The sequence below is a fragment of the Festucalex cinctus genome, chromosome 16 (genome assembly GCF_051991245.1).
Source record: "Festucalex cinctus isolate MCC-2025b chromosome 16, RoL_Fcin_1.0, whole genome shotgun sequence".
NCBI lineage: Eukaryota > Metazoa > Chordata > Actinopteri > Syngnathiformes > Syngnathidae > Festucalex > Festucalex cinctus.
In genome coordinates, this window is record NC_135426.1 from 17,329,666 (window position 1) to 17,353,777 (window position 24,112).

At 42.2% G+C, this 24,112-nt stretch overlaps 2 protein-coding genes across 4 annotated transcripts; one reads left to right on the forward strand and one right to left on the reverse strand.

Moving 5' to 3' along the window:
• Positions 1-100: 100 nt before the first annotated feature.
• bltp3b (bridge-like lipid transfer protein family member 3B) lies at positions 101-19,888 on the reverse strand. Of its 3 annotated transcripts, XM_077499497.1 has the most exons (24): positions 19,497-19,888; positions 15,991-16,153; positions 15,884-15,922; positions 15,714-15,805; positions 15,445-15,634; positions 14,471-14,611; positions 14,233-14,400; positions 13,983-14,163; positions 13,826-13,909; positions 12,573-12,728; positions 12,131-12,243; positions 11,928-12,069; positions 10,433-10,626; positions 9,659-10,357; positions 7,886-8,451; positions 6,706-6,789; positions 6,318-6,466; positions 5,941-6,089; positions 5,209-5,359; positions 4,573-4,608; positions 2,488-2,747; positions 1,118-1,220; positions 927-1,057; positions 101-865 (listed from the first exon to the last, which is right to left on the reverse strand). In XM_077499497.1, the coding sequence occupies exons 1-24, from the start codon at positions 19,538-19,540 to the stop codon at positions 734-736; spliced, it is 4,167 nt and encodes a 1,388-aa protein (XP_077355623.1). In that variant the 5' UTR covers positions 19,541-19,888; the 3' UTR covers positions 101-733. The 3 variants fall into 3 exon arrangements, with proteins under 3 accessions (XP_077355623.1, XP_077355625.1, XP_077355624.1); XM_077499499.1 differs by lacking the exon at positions 6,706-6,789 and having other exon boundaries at positions 102-865; positions 19,497-19,887; XM_077499498.1 differs by lacking the exon at positions 4,573-4,608 and having other exon boundaries at positions 102-865; positions 19,497-19,887.
• Positions 19,889-20,022: 134 nt separating this feature from the next.
• Positions 20,023-23,627, forward strand: ckap4 (cytoskeleton associated protein 4). Its single transcript, XM_077499500.1, has 2 exons — positions 20,023-21,288; positions 22,239-23,627. The coding sequence occupies exons 1-2, from the start codon at positions 20,863-20,865 to the stop codon at positions 23,334-23,336; spliced, it is 1,524 nt and encodes a 507-aa protein (XP_077355626.1). The 5' UTR covers positions 20,023-20,862; the 3' UTR covers positions 23,337-23,627.
• Positions 23,628-24,112: the final 485 nt, after the last annotated feature.

A 24,112-nucleotide genomic window follows, 5' to 3' on the forward strand; every position in this document is an offset into this window, starting at 1 on the left:
GATAGCTGCTAGACAGACAGACGGACACCCCCCCCCCCCCAAAAAAAATAAATAAAATAAAATATCTAAATTAAAAAGTCAAAAAAACAACAACAACAATTAAAAACTAAAACACACTTAAGGAAAGTTATGAACAGGGTACTTGCCAAAATAAAATTTCATCTCATCTCAGTGGATGAGTTTTTTCATATTAGAATTTTTTATTTTTTTTTAAACTTGTTTTAATCAGCATTTCAGCAGCTTTGACAGAAATTATGACATAATAATCCTCCCTTTTGAACAGCTGAATCAAGATGGCGGCCAACCACGCAGAAAGACGCACAAAGACCAATGAAGCAAAACTGAGCGGACGTACACGCTGTACATTTTTCCTAGAAAAATAGCTGGGAAGCGGCCCAACCCATAAAAACTCATCTTACCTGGGGAATGAAATGCTTGTTCTCTCACCGACACGCGCACATTCAACACTGTGGAACCGTTCAGACCTTTGTACAAAAGAGTTCTCACATTCTAATAGGAGCATGATGTGCAAAATTGATCTTTTCCCGGCGACATTCCTCAGTAACATTCACTAAGAAGATTTGATTCAACCATTGTCCAAGTCCACATCGTGTCACACGCATCATTTTGCTGTTAAAAAAAAAAAAGTACTTTTCTTGAGTCTCTGCATTGCTTCATGAAGAAATTATTAAGTTAGGAAATAAAAAAAAATAAATCTCCACGTCGCGAGCAGCTAGCTGGTGTTGTTGACCTTGAGGCTGTTGATTTGATGCAGCAGCGAGTCCCTCTCCATCTGAACCTCGGCCAGCGCCATTTTGGCCCGGGACAGTTCCACTTTCAGGCATTCGTTCTCCTCTATCAGCATCTGCGGGCGACGTCGTTTTTTTACGTGTGAATGTAAAACACCCACAATGCCGCATACTCACTTGTTCGTGGTTGGGCGGGCTGGCGGGCGCGACGTGGGTCTGCGTGGCCTCCGCGATGGTGACCTCGGTGACGGGACTCAAGGCGCCGTCCGTCGACGACGACGACGACGAGCGTTTGGCCTTCGAGTCCACTGTTGTGAGGGGGAGGAGACGATCAGAGTTTCTCTAAACCTAATGTGCGGGTGTCTCACCTCCGACGGAGAAGGCGCCATCGTCACGTCGGTGGATGACCAAGCTGTCCACGTGCAGAGTGATGGGCTCCGAGTCGGACGGGCTGTCACGCTGGCCGTCATCCTGCAGGAAAGTAAACATAAGTAAGCTAAGCGTCATTGTCGTATAAGATGATCAATAACATTTAAGGTATGCGCCACACACAACTGTCTTTTGAAAGTCAACTTATTTTCCTAACGTGTACAGTGTTCCCTCGTTTAAACATTCTCAATATTCAAACTTTCATAATTGTATTTTTTTTTAATAGGTACATTACTCTTAAAAAAAAATGCACTAAAAAAGGCCGCAAAAAGTGAACTGCGTTATAGTGAGGGAACACTATTTGAATTAATTGGCAGTTGTTTTTAGAGGGTTTCAAGCAGGTATCAGCAAATCTAATTTAATGCTTTTTAATGCAAATTAAAATTAACTTAATGCCCATGTCATGCTCATATATACACACATGCACAAGAAAATACATGAAAATACATATATGCATAATGCTGCTTATTAGGGGTATCAGTTGAGTACAATTTTTAGTTGTAAGTAATAGGGAGGTTAAATAAAATCAATTTGGCAATATATCACGATATTACAGTAAGCAATTCTTATATCGATTCAATATGCGGCCAAATCGATTTTTAAACATCGATTTTTGATGGAAATATTCCACAAAATTCTTACTTAGCCTGGAGTTTCAGATAAATAATTTTTCATACATTTTCACACAAAACTTACAGTGTACATGTTTACTGATTAGTGTTTTCTAAATTTGATTAAAAAAAAAAAAACTAATCGACTAATAGATTCGTATCAGGATTAATCGGCAAATCGTGACCAATAAATCGTGATACGGATCCAATTGCCAGGTACTAGGCAATTCATACCCCTAGTAAGTAATAACACGACTTCCATAGTTAACTCACAATTAATCAAAAATTAATCACACATTTTATATCGGTTGTAAATGTACAATAAAATGTTTTCATATTCTTATTAAGAGCAGAAAAAAGGACAATCATGTTTACCACATACAAATGTGGTTGCATCTTTTAGTTCATTGATACGTACATTTTATAGTAATTAATTAATTGAAGTAAATAAGACAAACTAAACAATTAAAATGAGGGTGAAACATTGAAGATGATTTTTCTGCCACTAGGTGGTATTAGTGTTTCATGTTGGACGATGGTGCCAGGAACACATTTTTCTTTTCAAATTCAGATCAATTGCTATATGGAACATGAAGCAACTTGTGGACACGAGGCCAGAAAAATGTGCATATTGACAAAAAAAAAAAAAAAAAAAACATTTTGTCATTTGTCCGAGGTTCAAATTCCCCACCACTCACCTTCAAGTGTATGTGCATGTCCTGTACGCTGATCTCCATGGGCAGCACCTGTGGCGCCGTGTCGTCCTCCAGGAAGTGGGCCAAGTTGCGCAGCGTGGACATGAGCAGGCTGGCTTGGTAGCCGTGCAGGCGCAGCTGCAGGAAGCCGTTGCGCTCGGCCAGCGGCGAGTGGGCGGCGGCGCGGGGCCCGCTCTCCAGTCGGGCCCGCACCTCCGGGCGGCGGGTGGCACCCGGGGATGGTGACGGCACCTCGGCCGGGCCTGGAAGGAGTCGACACGGGCAACAAATGGTAAACATTGTTGGGTTGTTTGATGAAGAGTAACATTATTACGTGCAGACACTATTACAGGAAAAAGAGGATTGAAGAAAAAGAAGGCGTTTCGTCTGAAATAAAGAAAAAAAAGTTAAAAAGTAAAAAAAAAAAAAAAAAGAAGAAAAAGAAGGCATGATTTTGCATAATCCCTTAGCTTATTGTTTTGAACATTAGAAGCGTCACCAGTAGAGCTCTTTTTCCCGCTTTTTGTGAATGAGATGCCATTTTTTTTCATTGTGAACCTGACAAATACTTCATTATATCTATAAAAATTTAAGCTAATACAAAAACTAATAAAAACTGAACTGCTGTTTTTATTTTCTAAATAAAAAAATAGAAAATGAACAAACATGCTTTACAGTCTAAATAAAACCAATATTTGACAGAAGTAAATAAAAAAAAAATTCGGATACATTTTGAAGGAGAACTTTGTTCAAATATGACCTCTATAAAAGCATAGGACTCCAAAACCTTTTTGTATGTCGAGTTATATATGCCTCCAAAAGAGCCATTAAAAAGAGCAATAAATAAAAAATATGTCTGGAGCCACAAATCATTTGAACATTGTAATGAATGAAACAGTCTAATATACTGAGGGACCAAAAGCTGCACTATAAACAGAAAAATATGGAGCATCCAATACTTTCAGATTCATTTTCTTCATTGTTTCATCTGCTGTTTTTGGATTTTATTTTTGTTTTTTTTTGTGATTTTTCATACATTAAAATTAATATTATGCCTTTCTATTAAATGTATTACACTTTTTACAATTTTATGGACATTTGGTAATTTTCTGCCTCTTCCTTTTTTGGACATTTTATGTCCATTTTGTTTTTGACTTTTTTTTTTCTATCAATTTCCCAACCATCTTAAGCAACTTTGTGCACATTTTTGGTAATTTTGGGGATTTCTTCTTTTGGTTTTGGACATTTTATAGTTACTTTTTAAACATTTTCTTTTCTGCGTTTATAAAAATAATACTTGTGATTGTTTGGACAATTTCATGATCATTTTATGGTAATTTTCTGCTTTTCCTCGAACTTTTTGGACATTTTCTGGTCATTTTTTGGACATTTTTAAAACTTTTTCCGCTACCTTTTGTCTAGGGTGTACTATGTCGAGTATTGCACGTGTCACAATCTGGAGAGAAGATGATGCCGTTCATGATGTGAATGGTGAAACACCATGTAAAGAAAAGCCACATTTTCAACTTAAAGTAATTGTGTGTTTTATGCAGGAGGATCTCTGTGTGTAAGAGGCTACATGAATACTCAGATTGCGAGAGAAGAGGAGTCATGTGATGTCGGGGTTAACAACACAGCAACAGCGGGTCCAAAAGAAAAGGAGGGGTGTGAGCGATTATAGCTGGAAGCAGCGAGAGGCTTTCTCTCATCGGCAGGAATCACTGGACTGAAACTGCAAAGTCTGCTGCTGCAGTGGCGAGATGTGGGGGGGTGAGTGATGTGGAGAGAGGGAGGGTGAGTCAGTCAGGCAGCGAGGAAGACGAGCAAGATACGCCATCTGCACCTCATTCCGATCACACGCGCGTTTTTCTTAAGGTTGCGCGCTTAATGTCGCATATAATGGGAGCGCTCCGCCGATTACCGTCAAACCCTTAAAAGGCGCACGCGGGTCGGGAACAGGACGCCATTTCGCGCACGTGACCTCCGCGCGTGTGGCTGAAGCAAAGGGCGGCTGGAGGAGAAGTGTCTCACACACACACACGAGCATGCACACTAAAGTTGGAGGTGGCGCTTGAACACAAAAGTTACCTGGGCTGCTCTGAGCCGGCAATGAACACACCATACCTGTGGGGTAAATACGACCAAGCTGTGTTAGCATGTGTGTTAGTGCAGTGTTTCCCAAACATTGGGAACATATCGGTCATCAGATTTTTTTAAAAAGGCCGAAACCGATATTCATCACAATGCTTAACTCATTTGCTCCCAAAAACGTATAAATACGTTCTATTTTAAAATGTGTCCCAAAGACGTATTTAGACGTTTTTTTAATGTTTGTTTTTTTTTTTTATGCTGGCGCATACAGAAGGCTTTGACGCAGTCTCCAAACTGCAAAGAACGGTTGAAGAAATGGTTATTACACAAATGGCCAGAAGGTGGCAGCAGAATAAAGGAGCTCAACCAGGACCATGTTGAAAGAGTAGTAGAAAAGCACTTCATTGTCAATGTCACTATAGGTCACCAGCATAGATATAAAAAAAAAAAAAAAAAAAAAAAAAAAAAAGCGGTAGACATAAATGAATCCTTTTTGGACCCGTGGCACATGAGTGGTTGGGATTCACTCTGTTAGTGTGTTTCAGGGCTGGCCAAATTCCACACCACACCTTTAATTTATTAAAAAAAAAAAAAAAAAAAAAAAAAAACAGTGCATCTGGTGGTGGCGCTTACCCAGGCTGCGGCTGCTGAGGTACTGCCGCAGGCTGACGTTGCCCAGCTGGACAGGCGTGACTTTGTCCACCTCCAGAGCTACACTGGTACTCTCGCCCACCGCCTCCATGCCCACACACACCGAGTGGACCTTCAGCACCAGAACAGACACCTGCACAACAAACACACACACAAAATTAATTTTGTTTACAAAATAAAAAAAATTAAAAAAATAAAAAGATAAATAAAAAAAAACGGAAACTAACTGAACTACATTTTACGTTGACAAAACTAACTCAAACTAAACAGAATTATAGCAAAAATGTCCTTCATTTTAGTCTTTGGAATTAATACATGAGCCTTTGGGGATGTTTGAAAGTGTGTCACACATCTCTTTAAAATTGTGAAATATTGAGCTTTTTTTCAACATGGCCCTGGTTGATCTCCTTTGCTCTGCTGCCACCTGCTGGCCATTTGTGTAATAACTACCATTTATGCAACCGTTCTTTGCTGTTGAGCAACTGCATCAAAGCCTTCTGTATGCTCTAGCATTAAAAAAAACACACACAAAAAACGTATAAATACATCTTTGGGACACTAAAAACATTTTAAAAAAATGTATTTCCACGTTATTGGGAGAAAATGAGTTAAAATTAACTAAATAAAAAAAAAAAAATCACAAAAAAATTCCAAAACTATAATAACCCTCCCTCACACACATACAGAGTCAAGCAAACGTGTCAGAAGTCTTACGGTGTCCTTAGAAGGCTCGTCGATGCTTTGAGAGGCAGCGCTGACCGTGTCGGGGGACACGCCTCCTTCCTGCTCCGGGACTGGTGCGGGGCCGGCGGGCTCAGGGGCGCTATCGGTGGTGGCCTTGAACCCTGAGATGGACATGTCATCTGTGGAAGGGAAATAGGAAGAGCAGCTATTTCTTAGAGGGGTTAGTGTTGGGCAACACTGCCACCTGGTGGGCTAGCACAAAAGCGCAGTATTTAGCAACATTAGGCAACTACTTTTTTTTTTTTTTTTCTTTGCCTTAAGTATCGGTGGGTGATTCGCCCATCCCAAATTTATTGAATTAATAAATGAAATGCTGAATAGAATCCAAATAGACATCGCGTGCGCACCTCTTTCCATCAGGCTGTAGGTGTCGCCGTCCTCCAGCAGGTAACTGTCAATGGAGATGTTGTCCAGCGACTGCAGCGACGGACTCTTCTTCATGTTCTTGTAGGACACGGAGAAACTGGACTGCGAGCGGTCGCGCATCAGACGCCCGCTGCAACACGCAAGCACGCAGTTGTCGGACACACGCCTTCACGGATGAGCATCAGTGTTCATGCATGACTAGTCACATGTAGACAGCAAATATTCGAGACAAGACACATGCAAACATGCAAATACATGCGCGTTTGCACTTTTATGCATGAGCCCGCACACGCATGCACAAACACACGCACGATTAATGAATGAATTAATTAGCACGACTAGATAGTCACAGATCCATTTGGGCCTTACATGTTGGACATGGAATAAAGGGAGGTGGATCTGCTGGTAGATGAGGAGCTGAGGAGATCGGAAACGACAGACAAACTTCCTTTCCTTGATAGAGAGAGAACACATACGCACAAACGCACACCTTGCGAGAGTCAAAAGCGAAGAGGCCAAAAAGGAAGTTAAGAAATGTTGCCAATGCAAGGACGAAATGCGAAAAGATGGCAGGAGTGCAGTGAAGGAAGAGAGACTGAAACACATGACTGGTTTTTATGGATGGAAAACATTGAAATCAAGGACATGAAGCACCAGCCAAGGTTATTTAGAGTGAAGAATAATACAATTAGACACTAGAATTCAACAAAAAGTAATTACAGTATATTAGGGCCCAAACAATTTGGCTTTTTACTTGTACTTGGTTCTTTCTTTACTTTTTGTAACTTTACAAGAGAAAAAAAAAATGCTCAAAATTTGAAAAAAAAATGCAGTTTTTTGTTATGTTGTAATGTGTAAAAAGAAATTGGCAAAAAAAAATAGTTTGAGGTTTTTTTTGTTTTTTGTTTTTTTTTTACTGTTTTGATTCATCAGTCAGGTGAAAAGTTTTAACAGATTGATGGCATTCCATTCATTTTGATGGTAAAGATGATTTGAGAAATTATGTTAAGGGGAAAAAAAAAGATGAAAAATCTATTATAACCTTGGCACAGGCATTATGTATGACTGATTGAAGTCGTACTGTAGATGTCCCATATCAGTGGTTCTTAACTTGGGTTTGATCAAACCTCTGGGGTTCAGAGGTCAAGGCACATACCTGTAACTATTGTGATGGTACATTGTGTGATTTCTTTATTATTCTAATTCCTTCACATACTAACTATGTCACGCAATAATAATAATAATAATAATAATAATAATAATAATAATAATAATAATACAAGAACACAATGCTTTCTGAATTCAAGGTGAAGAGAGCCAGTTTCAATGAAAAGGCTACTGTCTTTTTCACTTTGTTCACTAGTAAACCAGATATCTATATCTTTGTGGGGGGAATCATAATGTATTTTTCAATAAAAAAAAAATTGAGTGAATGCTGGTGGGGTTCAGTACCTTCAACAAGGTTAAGAACCACTGTCCTATATGTTTAGAGTGGTGGAAGATAAGTAGAAGAATTCAAACTAGGAGATTGTTCGGCGCTAAGAAATACCTGGCTGTGGACTGGGGCATCTTGGTGGCCGCAGCTTTGTCGTCACAAAGCAGCTCACCTGCCTGAAACTTGCTTTCGTCCTCATTGGCGAAAACCTCGGCTGAGATCTCTCCACCTTCACCGGAACTCCACCTCCCAGCGTCCTTAGCGGAAGAAGTCCTCTCCTCATGTGAGGACTGGTGATTTGACACCACAGTGCTGGTGGGGACGAGTGGGTCGGGCCCCCTTGGCGCGTCGCCGCACAACATTTGGTCCACAGTGGAGCTCCCCTTCCCCTCTCCCTCGCCGCCCGGCTCCAGGGTTCCTCTGCTCTCTGATGGGGACAGCTCCGATCCGAGAGGTGAACCGGAGCCTTCCGTCTGGGTGACGGGCTTGAGCAGGAGGGAGACCTCGGCGCTCTTGAGCAGGAGGCCTAAGATGGCGGTGAAGGGCCGATGGTCGGCGGGACGCTGGGACGGAGCCTTGCGCAGCCCTCCCATGTCCTCTAGGTCCTGCTGCAAGGTCTGCTGCAGGGCCTTGATGCTGCGCTGCAGATGCATCAGGAACACATACTGCTGGTGGCTCACCTGGAGAAACAGAAAACGTTAGGGATTCGGAAGGAGCCTGATTCCCTTAGCCATCAAATTTTTGAACAGAGTCTACTCTGTTTATTGTATATTTGTTATTGTCTTGTCCATGTCTTCTGTCAAATGTGCGTTGTGTGCGTGGAAAATAAGTTCCCCTTGGGGAAATTAAAGTCTGAAGTAAGATTGCAGAATTGTGAGACAGACTTTAGACAACCCTGGTCTCACCTATGGAATAGGTCCACAGAGACTCAAGACACACTTTTTTAGTTTGGTATTTAAATGATCTTTTTAATCCCATTTATTTCTGTTCTTAGTTCCCAGTTCCTTTTATCATTTTGCCTTTTAGACTTTTTTTTTTTCTTTTAGCTTGTAACTGTTTTAATTTTGTTGTCTTAATTTTTAGCTGCAGTGTTTCTGGGGTGCCTTTCCTCACATGGTTTCTCTGTGCCCTGGCATGTTTTTTTTTATTTAATTTCTTTTTATTTTTTTATTAGGGCTGGATATTGATTCTAATTCCATGAATCGATTTGATTTTGATTCACAAGAGTTCATTTCGATTTTTCCCGATTTGATTCGAATCACTTCACTTCAATCCGATATTAATTATGAAACATCAATTCTTCTTAAATATCAAGGATGTGATTTAAAAACTCCACACACATTAAATTCCAAATAAAATTTTGCAAAAGTAGTAATTTAAGTAGAGATTTTAGTTTATTAATGAAAGTAACACGTTATAATCACTTATGTGTTACACAAAAATTGACATCAGCAAGGATGAGATGAAAATATTTTCATAATTCTGATTCAAGAATTGTAAATATATATTAAAAACATTCTGAATTGTCTTAATGTGCAATACGTGCTTCATAAATGTAAGAAAATACTTTTAAATTCATGTGAACAGTAAATTTCAAGACGATGCAAAAAAAAAAAAAAGGCCTTTAAAATTCTATTTTCTTATAAATGTATGGGAAAAAGATATTAAAATAATATGGATTTATGAATCGATATCCGGCGCAAAAATAGATTCAATAGATTTCAAATTTTTTTTAAACCAGCCATATTTTACATTGTATTGTGGATGTTTTAATAAGCACCTTAGGCTGCATTTTAATGTATGAAAGGTGCTATATAAATAAAGTTTGAGTTTGATTGATAAATTACCACCATGTACAAGTCTTACAGGAATACGAGGCAAGCATACCTGAGCACTTAGATGCTTGTGAACATGCACCAGCACATGGACATCAGCATCTTTGCCTGAAGACATCAAAGGAGAAGAAGGCAAACTGTCCAAGGATTGCGGTTTATGGAGTCCGTTGGACGGACTGTGCGACGGCGCGGGGGCACTGTCCGCGCTGTAGAACTCCTTGAGCAACCGCTTCCTCTGCATGCGCCCGGCGGATTCGGCGGATGTGCTCCGGGACAGTCCTCTCAGCTTCTCCTGGTGCTGGAGGAGCTTGACGGGCTGGCAGGCCCACACGGTGAGGGGGAAGGAGTCCACGAAGGGCTGCGGCCGGCCCTTGCCCTCATAGTCCACCCAGAACTGCGCAAAGTGCAGCGCCCAGAAATCGGCGGCGGCCGGCATTTTGAGGGCGTCGGCCCCCATTGTGGGCGCCACCAGGCCCCGGTAGATGTCGTGCAGGCGGGTGTCCTGCTCGTGGGCGTGGTAGCGAAAAACGGGATGAAGGAGGGGCAGAGAGGAGGACGAGCGGGGGAAGGAGACGTAAGATGGCGAGAAGAAGGCTTCCCCATGGAAGGCCTGCAGGAGCGCTTCCAGGTGGGCGCGGGTGCAGTTGGCCGGGTGTCGGGTGTTGGTGGCCACCATCTCAGACGTCTGCACCGAGACGGAGCGGGGAAGGTTGAGCGGGCACGAGGGGTCCCGATCGGCCGGGATCACCAGCTAGAAGGACACAAAGATTAGCCGACAGTCTATCTTAGGCCGTGTGATTTTTTTTTATTGATTTATTTATTTTACCTTCAGCATGAGGCCATCCACCTTGATGTCCACATGCTCGTCGGGCTTCTGTGCGTCGTTGAGCTTGTAGATCTCCATGAACTGCTCCAGACTCTGCCGCAGGTCCAGAGCGAACAGGTTGAGCCACACCAGGCTGCGGGGATCCAGGACCAGCTGCAGTGCGTTCAGCTGGGCGTACAGGTTGGGGCACGGGACTGCCACAGCGCCATTAAATAACAATTTGTGCTTTACTTACTAGCCCATATCATAATCAGATTCATTGCTTAAAGTGGCAGTGGCATTTAAAAGGCTCTCCCAGGCTCTTTATGTAGAAGCTAACGTAATAAATGCCATCATTAGTGTTTTCATAGCATGATAAATAATTCGTAGTATTCAAACTGTTGCACATCAACTTCATTATATAAAATGAAGACCAACTGTTTACGAGCTCTCCCAAAAAGTCAAATTGAAACTGTTGTTTCGTGTTTAATATTAAATGTACCTATCTACATAAAAGATAAGCAGTTTGCTGAGCAATCAGTTTTTGTGTTCCATTTACCTTGTGTATGAAATGCGCTATATAAAGAAAGCTGCACTGTCTAACGTGAAACAAATTGTGAACTTTTGAGTGCGTTTGATTTAGGTGGGATCAATATCGAATCTATTTTCCTTTTCATAGGCCGAAATTGATTCATGAAACCATAAATCGATTATTTTAATACATCCTATTCCCATAAATTCATGAAAAAAAAAATGTAAACACCAATGATGTTTTGTTTTTGGTTTTTTTGCATCTTGAAATTTACTGTTCACGGAATTATTTACTTACATTTATGAAAGACCTGACGTATTGCACTTTAATTAAAACAATTCAGAATCTTTGCTGAATTTACAATTATCCATCCAACCATTTTCTGAACAGCTTATTTCCCCACAAGGGTCGCGGGGTGCTGGAGCCTATCCCAGCTGGCTTCAGGCGGCTCCGAATTGTCCCGAGGTGTGCTTGTAAGTGTGGATGGTTGTTCGTATTTTGAGCCGTGCGATTAGCTAGCAACCAGTTCAGGATGTCCCCGCCTACTGCCCGAAGCCAGCTGGGATAGGCTCCAGCACCCGTGACCCTTGCGAGGAGCAAGCGGTTAAGAAAATGGATGGATGGATTACAATTATGAAAATAGTATTTCCATCTCACCCTGGCTGATGTCAATATTTTTGTTACACTTTGGTGATTATAACACATACTTATATATGTATATTAAATCGATATTGAATTGATTTGAATCGAATCATAAACAAACTGAAAACGAATCAATTCAGGAAATTATCGATAGCCAGCCCGAGTGTGGTCTCACCTGGTGAGTGTCAGCAAATGAGTGTAGCGGTGACTGGCGGCTTAAGTGGCTAACCTGTTAGGCAATCTGCAGCTCTTGTAGGTGGTTACTTTTTACATGTTTTACAACGCTAACTATAGTTTAATGACAATATGGCCCATGATAAAAGCATGTGGACTTTGTCTTACTGGGATAGTCTTTTCCATCTGGGAAGTAGTACTCGGTGAACTCGACATGGACAGCCGGCATCTCAGGAGGAAGGTACAAGGACTTCTTGTTGCAGGAGATCATGGTTTTGGGGCTGGAACGACGCTGGTCCGCCGTGGACACCTGCCAAACCCAAATGTAAGTTATCAAGAACGCCAAATCCCAATTTGGGCCAAAAGCCAACCTGGTAGATGCTGAAGTCGGCCATCCTGAGGACCACGGAGCTGGACATGAGTTGCGTCTTGGGGCTCTGAGGGGGAGGGCTGAAGGACGAGGTGGACGACGTGTTGATCTTCCCTTCAGAGAACCCAGGACACAAAAATGAGACGAGAGCCACCAACGGGGCAACCGAGGGGAGTCGGATGAGCCTCGCGCAAGGTGTGTATCACCGCAACCAAGCGTGCGCACACACACACCATGGTACCTGGCTCAAGGCACCAGCAGCACTGGGCTGGAGGCTGCGTGTGTGGGCTCCATTCTACCAGGGGTCCATCTGCCTCACTAAGCCCAATTGGCCAATACACATCGTCCCTAATGGACACTGGGGACAGAAAACCCACTGTGTGTATGTGTGTGTGTGTGCACGGGATGACCATCATGCTGATTAGCAATCCAAGTGCGTTTACCAGGTGAGCTGTGCACAGGCGCCACGCCCTGCTGGCCTCGCACCGCACTCTTCAGCATCTCCACATTGGACTTGAACTCATCCAGGAGGCTCCGGGCCCAACCCTCCCGGGTTTTGGTGGCCTCACTGTAGTGCATCCAGTGTGTGCAGCTGTCGCCTAGGAGACAAAAAAGTCCGAATATGTCAAGAAAAAGGCACAATTTTAGGAGAATTAGGTTTGAATTTTGCAAGAGAAGTATGTCAAGGTTTTCCTCCAGTGCTTCATAGGTTCAGTATACGCTGGATGTTGGCCACCATCCCCCTACCAGTCGACGAATACGATTTGGCCCAAGTCGTTAATCATACAACAACCATTACAACCCCCCACATACAATTATTTTCCCAGACAGAATTTTGTTCCCAGGTCATCCTTGACCTCCAGGCTTAGCAAGTCTTCTGGGGAAAACCCTGGATGCATTTCAGAATAGAATAATAGGGCAATATTACAAGAAAAAAAATTATATATAATATAAATATTTTCATACCAAAAGTAATTATGAGAGACAATTTTTTTTTATGAGAATAAAGTTGTAATTTTGTGAGAAAACAAAACATTTTATGAATCCAAATTACAAAAAAAAATGTATTTTTAAGAAAATTAAGTCCTAATTTCCAAAAAAAAAAAAAAAAAATGTAATTTTACTCTAAGTATAAAATTGTAAGCACAACTATAAAATAGTAAGTTATAAAGAAAAAAATGAAGTTGTAATTTATTGAGAAAATGTTACTAAATTTGACAATAAAGTCAAAACTTCAACCCAAAAAGATAGATTTTTATAATATAAAGCCCTAATTTCACTTTTTTATAAATTGCTATAAATAATACTATTCAAGAAAACAAATCAAAGAATTACGTTTTATGAGAAAATAAGTTTTCATTGAAGGAACATAACATTTTAGTGAGAAAATAATTTTTCAAAAATAATGGTAAGTGGTAGTATGGGGGTGTCGGGGCAGGTTTTTAAAAGAATGAAGTTGTAATTTTGTGGAAAAAAAAGTCCCCATTTTACAAGAATAAAGCAGTGAACATTTCAAGAAAAAATATGTACGAGAATTCAATTGTAATTTTTCCATAAAACTGTCACAACTGTTTGTTCCGAGAAAGTTATGAGAACCAATTTGTAGAATAACAATGTACAATAATGGAGATTAAAAAAAAAAGAAAGTCCAAACTTGCTGAGAATAAGCTTGAAGAAGTAAAAGAGGCTTGCACACCTGCCCTGTGAAAAGGGTAATAGTCCAGCGTGATGGAGCTAAAGGACAGCTGCATGGCTCCACCTGTCATCCTCTTATTGATCACTGCAAACAAACACTAAAATCAGTTTGACAAAAGCAATGACAAAGAATGTGCGGGCGCATGATTTTCCGCCACCTTTGTCTGCAGCGTGGATGTCGTCACAGATGTGCAGGTCCAGGTGCGTGATCTGCAGGTGGTGCGACGTCTCGCACACGTCGTAGGCGCTGAACAGCTTGGCCATGGTGGCGCTCTGGTCGGCCGCCGCAGAGGTCTGCTGGGTGCGCACCTGCTGGGTCGAGGGCGGCCCGGATGACGCCTGCGAGAAGATGAGGGGAAAAATTAATCTCCGTTGAGGGGGTCGAGCGGCCGAGTTGGCCATCTTCACCTGGTCCTCGGTGGCCAGGCTCTTCCTCTGCTGCGCCGACTTCTCCATGGCCTCGCTGAGGGACTTGGCGTACTGCACCATGGCTTTGAGCTGCGAGTCGGTCAGCACCCAAAGGAGGTCGTCCAGGATCAAAACCAGCTTGGAAGCCACCACGTTGCAGTCCTTCATCTGGAGCGAAGAGAGGGACAGGTTGTCCTAACTCAAGCTCAAAGGAAAATGGGCGCTGTGTGCGTCTTACGCGTCGCTTGAGCGTGACTCGGATTTTGGACTGGTTGGTGATGAGGCGGATGGGCGCGCTCAGCATGTCGTGCTCGGCGCTCTGGATGGCATCGGCCTCGATGCGGATCATCTGCCAGCTGATCTCTTTGAATGTCAGGAGCTGGAACACAAACAAGAAGGCTTAGCTACAAAGAGAGAGATGCTTAAGAACATTGTTTAGAGAATAAAGTAGTGACATTGTGAGAAAAAAAAAAAAAAAAAGTCTGATTTTAAATATATATATATATATATATATATATATATATATATATCATAATTAGGGACGTAATGATAATGGCAATATTGTTATATTGCGATATTAATCTGCCACATATATTTATTTATTTATTTATTTTTAATGTTCTGCCTCATATACTGTAACAATTTAGACAGATTTTGTACAAAAAAATAATTACAAAATGGAACAAAATTGGTTTCACCTGAGCAATAGTCTGCCTAATGTAGTGTAAAAATTTAAAAAGTAGCGTTTCAAAAAAAAGTATTTATTTTTTATCTTAAAAAAAAACATGTGTGTATATGTATATATATATATATATATATATATTTACTTTTATTAAAATTCTAATGTTTCTTTTCTATTATTAGTGTTTGAGTTTATTTTAACATAAAAAGAATTTTAAAAAAATGTTACTCACTTCTGGAGTTTAAAAATGTTTAAAAAAAAAAAAGTCCATTTTACAGTAATAAATTGGTAATATTAAAAACAAAGTCATAAATGTGAGGGGGAGAAAGTCTATTTCAGAGGAATAAAGTGGTAATATTAAAAAAAGTAGTTTTACAAAAATAAAATGCCAAATTGGCTTGGAAAAGTCTCAATTATATAGGAACAGCATTGAAAAAATGTTGAGGCACACTCAAGCAAGGAGCCCCCATATCCAGCAGAGAGAGCAATCCTGAAAAAAAGCTTTTGTGGAAATGCGTGGTTTTGCGTACCTCCCCCCGCTGAGGGTCCTGAATGCGCGTGAAGCGTAGGTCGCTGACACTCCAGCTCGTGTTGACGCTGTACACTTGCAGCTGGGAGAGCTCGAAGGACGCGTTGAAGGCCTTGGCGCTGATGCGGATCACGATGGAGTTGATGGACAGCGACATACCCTCCACCACCTTCTCTGCAAAGCCGTACTCACTACAAACGCCCCGGGACACAAACTCATCAAGGATAATTGACTTGAGGTGTTTTTTTTTATTTTAGGCTGGCAGCTCACCTCTGACCCGATGCCGTCGCAATAGGGGAGGGGCCGTTAGGGGGACGGGGTTCATCGCAGGTGCTCATTTCCATTTCCACTTTATCAAGCGTCTGGAAGAGCAAAAAAAAAAAAAAAAAAAAAAGTAATCTATGTGATTTTTTTTCCAAATGGCTGGATGACAAACTTACCAAGGAAATTGGGTGAGTCTTTAACTTGGTCCATGGGATCTGCCGACAGAATGACACAATAGTGAGCTTGATTTCTAACTCGAAATTGAAAAGGTTTGATGCCATACGCGGATTGCAGCCTTGTTGCAGCACACGCGGTTGATGGCCAGCCAGGTGGGAAGGTCCAGCAGGCTCTGCAGCACCTCCTCGTCCAGCTCCAGGTTGGTGAGCTGGCCCTCGCCCTTCAGTGTGCTCAGGTTGATCTTGTCGGGCGACAGGTTCTTGGCGAACCTGGCGGCACACAAGAGAACGCACGGAAGACTAAGTCTTAATCGAGTTGGCGTTTGGTGAGAGAGGAAAAAGTTCTGATTTGACAAGAAACTGTCTTTTTTTATGATGATAAAAAATCCTAATTTTACCAGAATAGATATATTTTAAATTTAAAAAAAAATAAAAATAAAATAAAATTATTAAGGAAGAAGAAGGAAGTTGTAATTTTATGAGTAAAAAAAAAATGGTAATATTACAAAAACACATTTTTATATAAGCATGGTCATAATTTTGTAAGGAAAACGTGCACTTCTATGACAATCAAGTGGTAATATTACAAACACTAAAGGTCACATTTGTACAAGAATAAAGTCAGAATTTAGCGAGGAAGAAAACTACTGGGATATTATACGAATAAATTTACAATAACATAGTTGGAGTTTTGCAAGAGTAAAGTTATGATTTGGGCGGAATAAAAATTTCACTTTTAAGAGAATTATTAAAAAAATAAAGTAAAAATTTTGCAAAAGTATAGTCATCATTTTCAGAAAAAAAAAAATCTCCATTTTATCAAGTGGCAAAAAGTGTCATTTTAAGGAGCATGAAATGTAAAAATAAATAAATAAAAATAAATCTAAATTTTAGGAGGTGGCAAACGATCTCATATTTTAACAAGCATAATCGTCATTTTGACAGAAAAAAGTTGAAATTCACTGACAAAGTGCTAATATATGTCTTAATTCCACCCCCCCCCCAAAAAAAAAAATAAAAATTAAAAAAAATAAATAAATAAAAGTAAGTTAAGTTTAATTTAGCGTGAAAAATATCACAATCTTACTGTGCCCCTAAAGTGACATGGGAAAAAAATTGACGAGATTTTCTCTTTCAGATGAAAACGTTTCTCATCCTAGCCTAAATAAAAAGTACTAACAATAAAGTTAAATGAGCTACTGTTCACAGGTAAAGATGCTTCTCGTTATGATGAGAAACATTCTCGGAGAAAGTTTCTTGCCTAATGAGAAACATATTTCACTTCCCCTCCCCACTGTCACTTAGATGCCCGAACAATCTTATGAGAATATATTCGTAATAATATAGTTTTTCCAAAAAATAAGAATTGTGCACCATGAGAGCAATAAATCATGAGGCTTTGAGACACAAAACATAATCAGACCAAGTTCTTTTCAGCTTTTCTGCTCCCTCATTAGCTTAACGTTAAAGCCCAATATTAGCATTTTGGACGGCAAAGTCTTTCGCACTTTCAGTGTTTGCACAAAGTCCATCAAGGCTTTTTTTTTTTTTCTCCATGTATGTCCACTGCTGGTTTGCTTTGGTTTGAGCAAACAGACTAAAACACACAGAGTAGGCATCCATGTCCTCTGTCGTTCTCACCCTGGTAAGCAGGTTGTCAACACCATAACCTGCTCGTGGAAGGTCCGAAAAACATCGCAATTTCAAAAGAAAAGTGTTCAGCGGTTGCGAAGCACTAAAAACAATGCAGGAGTTTCTTTGCGGACCGCACCTCCTCCTCCTCCTACAAGCAGCGTCACATTCCTCTCCAATTCCGTAAATTATTTAGCAGAGGCAACCTGCACACTGACTACACACACAAAAACACACTTGGACAATAATGTCAAATAAAGTAGTTCGGTCACGACTTAACGAGGAAAAAAATACACACAATTTGATGAGAATACTAGTTCGAATATTGTAAGAATATTATCGACATTTTCCATTGAATGTCATGAGAAAAATAGTCATAATTTTATGAGAATTAAGTTGTCATTTTTGAGGGAATAATGTAAATATTACAAAGAAAAAAAGTCTATTATGAGGCAATTGATCAAAAAGAGTAGACCTAATATTTTTAAAAGATATATTATATTATATTATATTATATTATATTATATTATAGGCAGAGTGTGCAACATTGCCATTGAAGAAGGCCAAGGAATAATTCCTGGAGATGGAGTGAAGATGAGCACGATGCTGAAAGCTACATGCTGCCAAAGTTCGCTCTAAGGCACGCACACCACCGAGTAATTCAAGTGCACCCACCGGCGGTCGTGATTCATGCCTTAATAGTCATCCCACCAGTAGTGCGGGCACTAACAACGGCGGGTTTCACCTCGAGAAAATCTTAAAATGGATGCTACAAAAAAAAAAAGGGAAAACAAAATGGAGGACACACCAAGTACATCCATTTTTTATTTTTAGAATAAACACACAATTTAGCTTAGTGTTGCATAAGTAACTTTCAATTTAAACCCCATCATCAACTTCAGCTTTCCAGATGCCAGATCTGCTGTCTAGATGTTGCAATTTGTTAAAATATGCTGTAGTAATGGCAACTACAACCACAAAGAGGTAAGTAAATGTGGCATCTATTAGGGGTAGTGTGTTGGTTTATTTAAGTGCTACACAACAGTTAATAATGTAATAGTATGGTGCCTATTTGAGTACATTGAGTACTATATTCTGTCATGTGGTCCTCAGTGAAGTCTCGCAGGGATGTTTGTGCCCATGTTGACACCCACAACACAACCTGAGCCAGTAAACACAAGGACAGTTCAACACGACCTCCTGCGACCAATCGGGTTGATGGGACGCCAACAGGCGCCATTTGTGCTGTCACTTCCTGTACAAACCTAGTTCTCTTTTTTGGCCAAATAGATTAGTCTTAAAGAGGTTGGCAGCAGGTGGATGGTGGGGGAAAACAATGGGTGACGTCACAAGGTCTCAACCAGAGGCCCTTGAGGAAACCCTGGAAAGGGATAAATAATGCAGGCGTCTTATAGCTGTTTCGCAGCTAAAATGATACATATTTTGAATTGGAATGTCACCACTAAAGCTGGGTATGGTTATAAGATGATGAAACGAGATGACATAGCAAATTTAATTTATGGTATGTAAACAAGATAAGAACACCTTACTGTATTATCGAATTACACGTTGGAATACGTTGCAGTTGTTCCTATTCACATGTAAAATGATTACAAATTGAATATTTTAAGCGGTAGGTCACGTTTATGTCTCGGTTGAGATTGTTATTTGAATAAATCAGACTCCGAAGGGCGACCGGTTCAACCTGTCATAACCTGGCGAGGGATTAGCCCAACTAGCTTGTTAGCTTAGCCCAGCTAGCTCCGTGAACACAGTGAGGGTCACCGGAGCGAAAAGGCCGGTTGACAGTTGCCACACGGCGGTTGCGAGGGCTGACGAGCCGCCTTGAGCCACAATGACAAACAACAGTTTGACGTCGGGGCTAGCGGTTGGTTGACGAGCTGTCGAGCGGCTTCTTCCTCACGACTGAATCCGCCAGCCGAGGACCCCCTTTCCCCGGTTGTTCGTTTGGCTCACTGACCTGGAGAGATGCTTCAAGATTTGCTTCTTGATGAGCCCCGCCATGGCGCCGCGAAGTCTGGGAGACTTTGCCCCCGGGTAGCTGCTTGCTTTGCTGGGTGGATACGACACAGACGACTCAAAATGTGGCCGTGCTCATTTTTGGACTGTGCTCCCGCTTCATTTTTCCGGGCAAGAGGAGGAGGGGGTTCGGGGCGTGAGGTGGTAGCCCTCGTAGACAAAGCATAGCACGGTGTTGGTACTCGTCCTCATCCAGGTAAGGGCTCCAAAGACAGGGCGGGCCCAGAGAGGAGCTCCCCAGAGGTGAGCACCTGGATGGCGGCGAGCGGCGTCTGCTGTCACCGGGGATGGGCATGCAGTCGTGATGCATTCAAGCGATGCTCGGAAAAAAGTAGTGACGCGTTTGGAGGAATCACGTCTCTTCTTTCTTTTATTTAAATACATTAAATTACCCATGAAATTGTAGATAACTTGAAATAACCGCCTTAAATGAATGTTTGTGAATATGTATAAATATGTCACTCGTGAAGCTTAAATATTCGACTCATGTGGAATTTTTGCAACCATAAACATGCTAAATGTCATAATACATTATCTCTTCACAGGCTCCATTTTTCGTAAAGTTCTTGTTTTAAATCTTACTTGATTCAAGACAAATCGACTTTGGCAATGTCGAATATACGTACACGGTACTTTGGCGTACTCTAGTGGACAAAGCGAGAACTGTACAAACCTTTTGTTTGCTGAAAGTGCTATTTTCACTTTATTATACTTTTGTTTTTGTTAACTTTTAAATTATTTTCTTTACGCGCCTTCTGTGGCATTTTCCCCAAGTTAAAAACAAATACATGTACAAACATTTTTCTCTGAGCGAAAACTTGTATGAACAGTAAGAATTGCGATGATATATTGGTGAAATACTTCAAATTAGCTAGTGTGTAAAAGAAGGACCTTTTGTTCCTAAGAAACTTGTGAGCTGGCATTATGGGTTGTGGCAGGAGGCCAGTTGCCACGTACGAGGGGAGGTGTTTTGCTTCGAAACCACGCCCCCACATAATAATAGTATTATTTAAAAGCCTAATATGATACATAAATACCAAACTATCAAAAACAGTCAATTTAAAAAAAAAATGGAGTAGTTGGTCATTCCTGGTAATTTTATTTTCACTTTTGCACTAGTTTTGGCTGTAGTCGTCCAACATGGGACGTCCCAAAAGCCACCCGAAAGACACGACTCGTTTCCTGATACGCTGCTGCAGCGCCGTTAAAAAAACAAAAAAGCAAAAAAAAAACTCCATCCATCCACGACTGCAAAAAGGAACAGCACGGCAACACTCGTTCTTTCACACAGTCCTCCTCCAGAGATCATGACGGCGAAGAACCGACAGAAGAGCAACGCCGGCGAGAAAGCCGCCGCAGCTTCTGCGGCCGCACCGGTACACAAGGAAGAGAAGCCCCAGAAAAGTAATGGGGTAAGCGGCTCCGCAGCCGCTCAGGGGTCGCCGCGTTCCTCAGCCGCTCAGGGGTCGCCGCGTTCCTCAGCCGCTAAGGGGTCGCCGCGTTCCGCAGCCGCTCAGGGGTCGGCTCGCTCACCCGGGAAGAAGAGCGGCGGCAGCTGTCTGGGTACCCTGTTCTCTGCCCTCTTCTACGCGGCGATGATCGGAGGCGCCGGCCTGGCCGCCTTTCACTTGCAGAAGGTGGTGGAGGAGATCCGGCAGACCAGCGCCAAACACGCCGAAAGCGCGCAAATGAGCGCCGAGATCAGCGTCAAAATGGAGCGCGTCGTTCAACAGGTTCGTTGAGATGTCGTGTGTCATTAGGCAGGCAGTAACTACACCCAACTTGTTTTTATTGTTCTCTGCATTGTGGCGTTAAAAGTGACAGAGCAGCTCCTGTACTGTGTGTACTTTCGTACTGAGGAGGTGTCTGTCAGGGGTGGGGTTGGGGGGGTGGGGTGACCCCCAAGGTCACAGAACAGACTACATGAATGGCAAGTCACACAAGATATTTTTTTCGTTATCACTTCCTGTCCAATTACCTTCTTTTTTTTATGTACAACCTCTCCCTAAAGGTTCCAGGAAGTTTTGTTATTTTGAGCAGGGCTGGGCAAGTACAATTAGTTTCGATATTTTAATCTATCGGGTATTAATAGAGGCAGCCGGTAGTGCTGTTACTATCGAATATTAATCAACTAATCTGATTTGTTTTAATTTTGCATTAAAGTGTATTATAAAAGCATTTTTTCCCCCCTGATTGCTGTTATTGATTAGTGATTGATAGTAATCACTGTTACAGTGATTGGTGGTTATTTTGAACTTCATAGTTCATAGTGATAAAAAAATAAAAATGAAAAATGGGGGATTGTTGTACTATGTTAGCAGTTTGGTCATTGCTTTCCAAAGTAAAAACAGATATTTGCAAATGTCTTATTTTGATTAAACACTTCTTTCATTAACTCATTCACTGCCATTGATGTGTATATCCGTCAATGGCAGTGAATGAGTTAAGTCAATTCCGTTCCCATTGACGTGTATATCCGTCAATGGCAGTGAATGAGTTAAGGACTACAGAAATCAGTGAACGATTACTGTCGATATCCTGAAATCAGGATAGCAGCCACCGATATTTAAGGCAAAAAATAAAATAAAAATCTGACATCAAGTAAGTCCTCCACTAGTTGGCGCTATACTGTGGCAGACCATAAAATGCCATCCTTAATATTTTTGATACTATCCATCGCCAGGTGGCCTCTCTGAAGGGCGCGGTTCAGACTCTGGAGTCGTCATTGGGCGCCACCCGTGCAGATCTGGAGGGTGCCGTGGCCCGGATGGCGCGGGGCGAGGAGGAGACCCGGCGGGCGGAGGAGGCCCTCCAGAATCTCCAGAACGACGTCGTCAAGCAGCTCTCCGAGGGCATCAGCGAGGTGAAGGAGGCCCGGGAGCGTGACTTCACCTCCCTGGAGGCGACGGTGGAACAGCGCCTGGAGCAGGTGACCAGCTCGGTGCGCGCCAGCGTGGCCGAGGTCACCGACGCCCAGGGCGAGGCGCAAAGCCAGCTGGCCGAGCTCAGGGCCCGGCTGGGCGGCGTCGAAGACCCCGGCATGGTCAAGCAGGAGCTGACCGCCATCTCTGACTTGTTGGGCGAGGTCAGGACGGCGAAACTGGAGGCCGACACCTCCGCCGATTCCATCCGGGAGCAGATCAACTCGGTGAGGGAGGAGCTCCGAACGCGTAGCCAGGAGGTGGCGTCTCTCTCCTCGGACGTGGAGTCCTTCAGGTCGGTGGTGCAGGACACGGTGGGAAGCCTCAAGGTGTCCGTGTCCGCCGCCGAATCCGAAGTCCAGGTCCTCGGGGACCGAACCGGCTCCCTGGAGGGAGGCTTGGAGCAGGCGGCCGAGGGAGTGCGCGACGTGGAGAGGAAGCTGAACGAGGTCGCCGCTCAGTCGCAGAAAAGAGCCGACGACATGGAAGCCCGCCTCAAAGCCTCGGAGGAGAACGCCGATGGCGTCAGCGCCAAGGTGGAGTCGCTCCTCTCCCAGTACGACACACAGGAGAGCGCCCTGGCCGGGAAGGAGCTGGAGGCCCTCAACACGCACCTGGCGGAGCTGCGGTCCAACGTGGCGGTCATGGGGGTGGCGCAGGACTCGCTGGCCCACACGGACGTGCTCATGGCGCAGCGGGTGGAGGAGCTGGAGAGGCTGGCCGCCGAGGGGACCAGCGAGCACGCCGCCAAGCTCGAGGAGCAGCAGCAGGCCATCGCCTCCATCCAGACGGCTCTGGAGGAGGCCAACCAGGCGCTGGCGGCGTTGTCCGAAGGTGCCGGCAGCCAGGCGCAAGAGTAGCATCACAAATTACAAAACAAAACACTTTTTTTGTTAGTAACTTGAAGTTGCACAGGTAGGACAAGACAAGATGGAGGAGCTGGACTGCTGAGCTGTGAATCAACACTCGATCTGCACTGTTAGTTACATTTACTTTTTTTTTTTTTTTTTTTTTTTTTTTTTATAACTTCTGCCTGCGCCAAATTTTTTTTTTTTTTTAATGAAAAGCAATAAGCTCTTGTTGAGCACTCCTTTGTTTACTGTTTTTTTTTTTTTATGATTTTCCAATAAAAACACTCTTGTTGACCACAATATGTCACGTTTTCATGTAAACTAATAAATGACCATTTCCATGTTCTCGGGACCACAAGTACCAAGAACTAAAAATTACAGGTACATTTGGAATTAAATTTCCTCTTATTAAACTGTTACCTACTAGCGTAATTGCCACCGAATCAATTTAAAAAAAATCAATGTTTTTACTAAAAATATGTTTTCTTTATTTAAAAAAAAAAATGCTCACATGACTTATTACATGACGCTACTACGCTAACCAAATGCAGCTAATACCTTTGGTTCCTGGAAAATTTTAGTCCTCAAAACTTGAGGTGGCAATTCAACTCAACTTTAATTTATTAAGCACTTTAAAACAACCGTTGGTGCATACAAAGTGTGGTACATGAGTAAAAATTTGTCATACAATAACAGACAGCTAAAACAATAAATTAATAGCAAAATCAACACCATAAAACACTAAAACAATGCCAAGACAAAAGCCATAAACGTACTTGTAGACT

Excerpts from the sequence above, each read along its gene's own strand:
- ckap4 (XM_077499500.1), top strand. The coding sequence starts at position 20,863 with ATGACGGCGAAGAACCGACAGAAGAGCAACGCCGGCGAGAAAGCCGCC. Across the intron at positions 21,289-22,238 it reads TGGAGCGCGTCGTTCAACAG|GTGGCCTCTCTGAAGGGCGC; the intron begins GTTCGTTGAGAT and ends ATCCATCGCCAG.
- bltp3b (XM_077499497.1), bottom strand. The coding sequence starts at position 19,540 with ATGGCGGGGCTCATCAAGAAGCAAATCTTGAAGCATCTCTCCAG. Across the intron at positions 16,154-19,496 it reads ATCTTGAAGCATCTCTCCAG|GTTCGCCAAGAACCTGTCGC; the intron begins GTCAGTGAGCCA and ends GTGTGCCGCCAG. Across the intron at positions 12,729-13,825 it reads TTACCCTTTTCACAGGGCAG|GCGACAGCTGCACACACTGG; the intron begins GTGTGCAAGCCT and ends TTTGTCTCCTAG.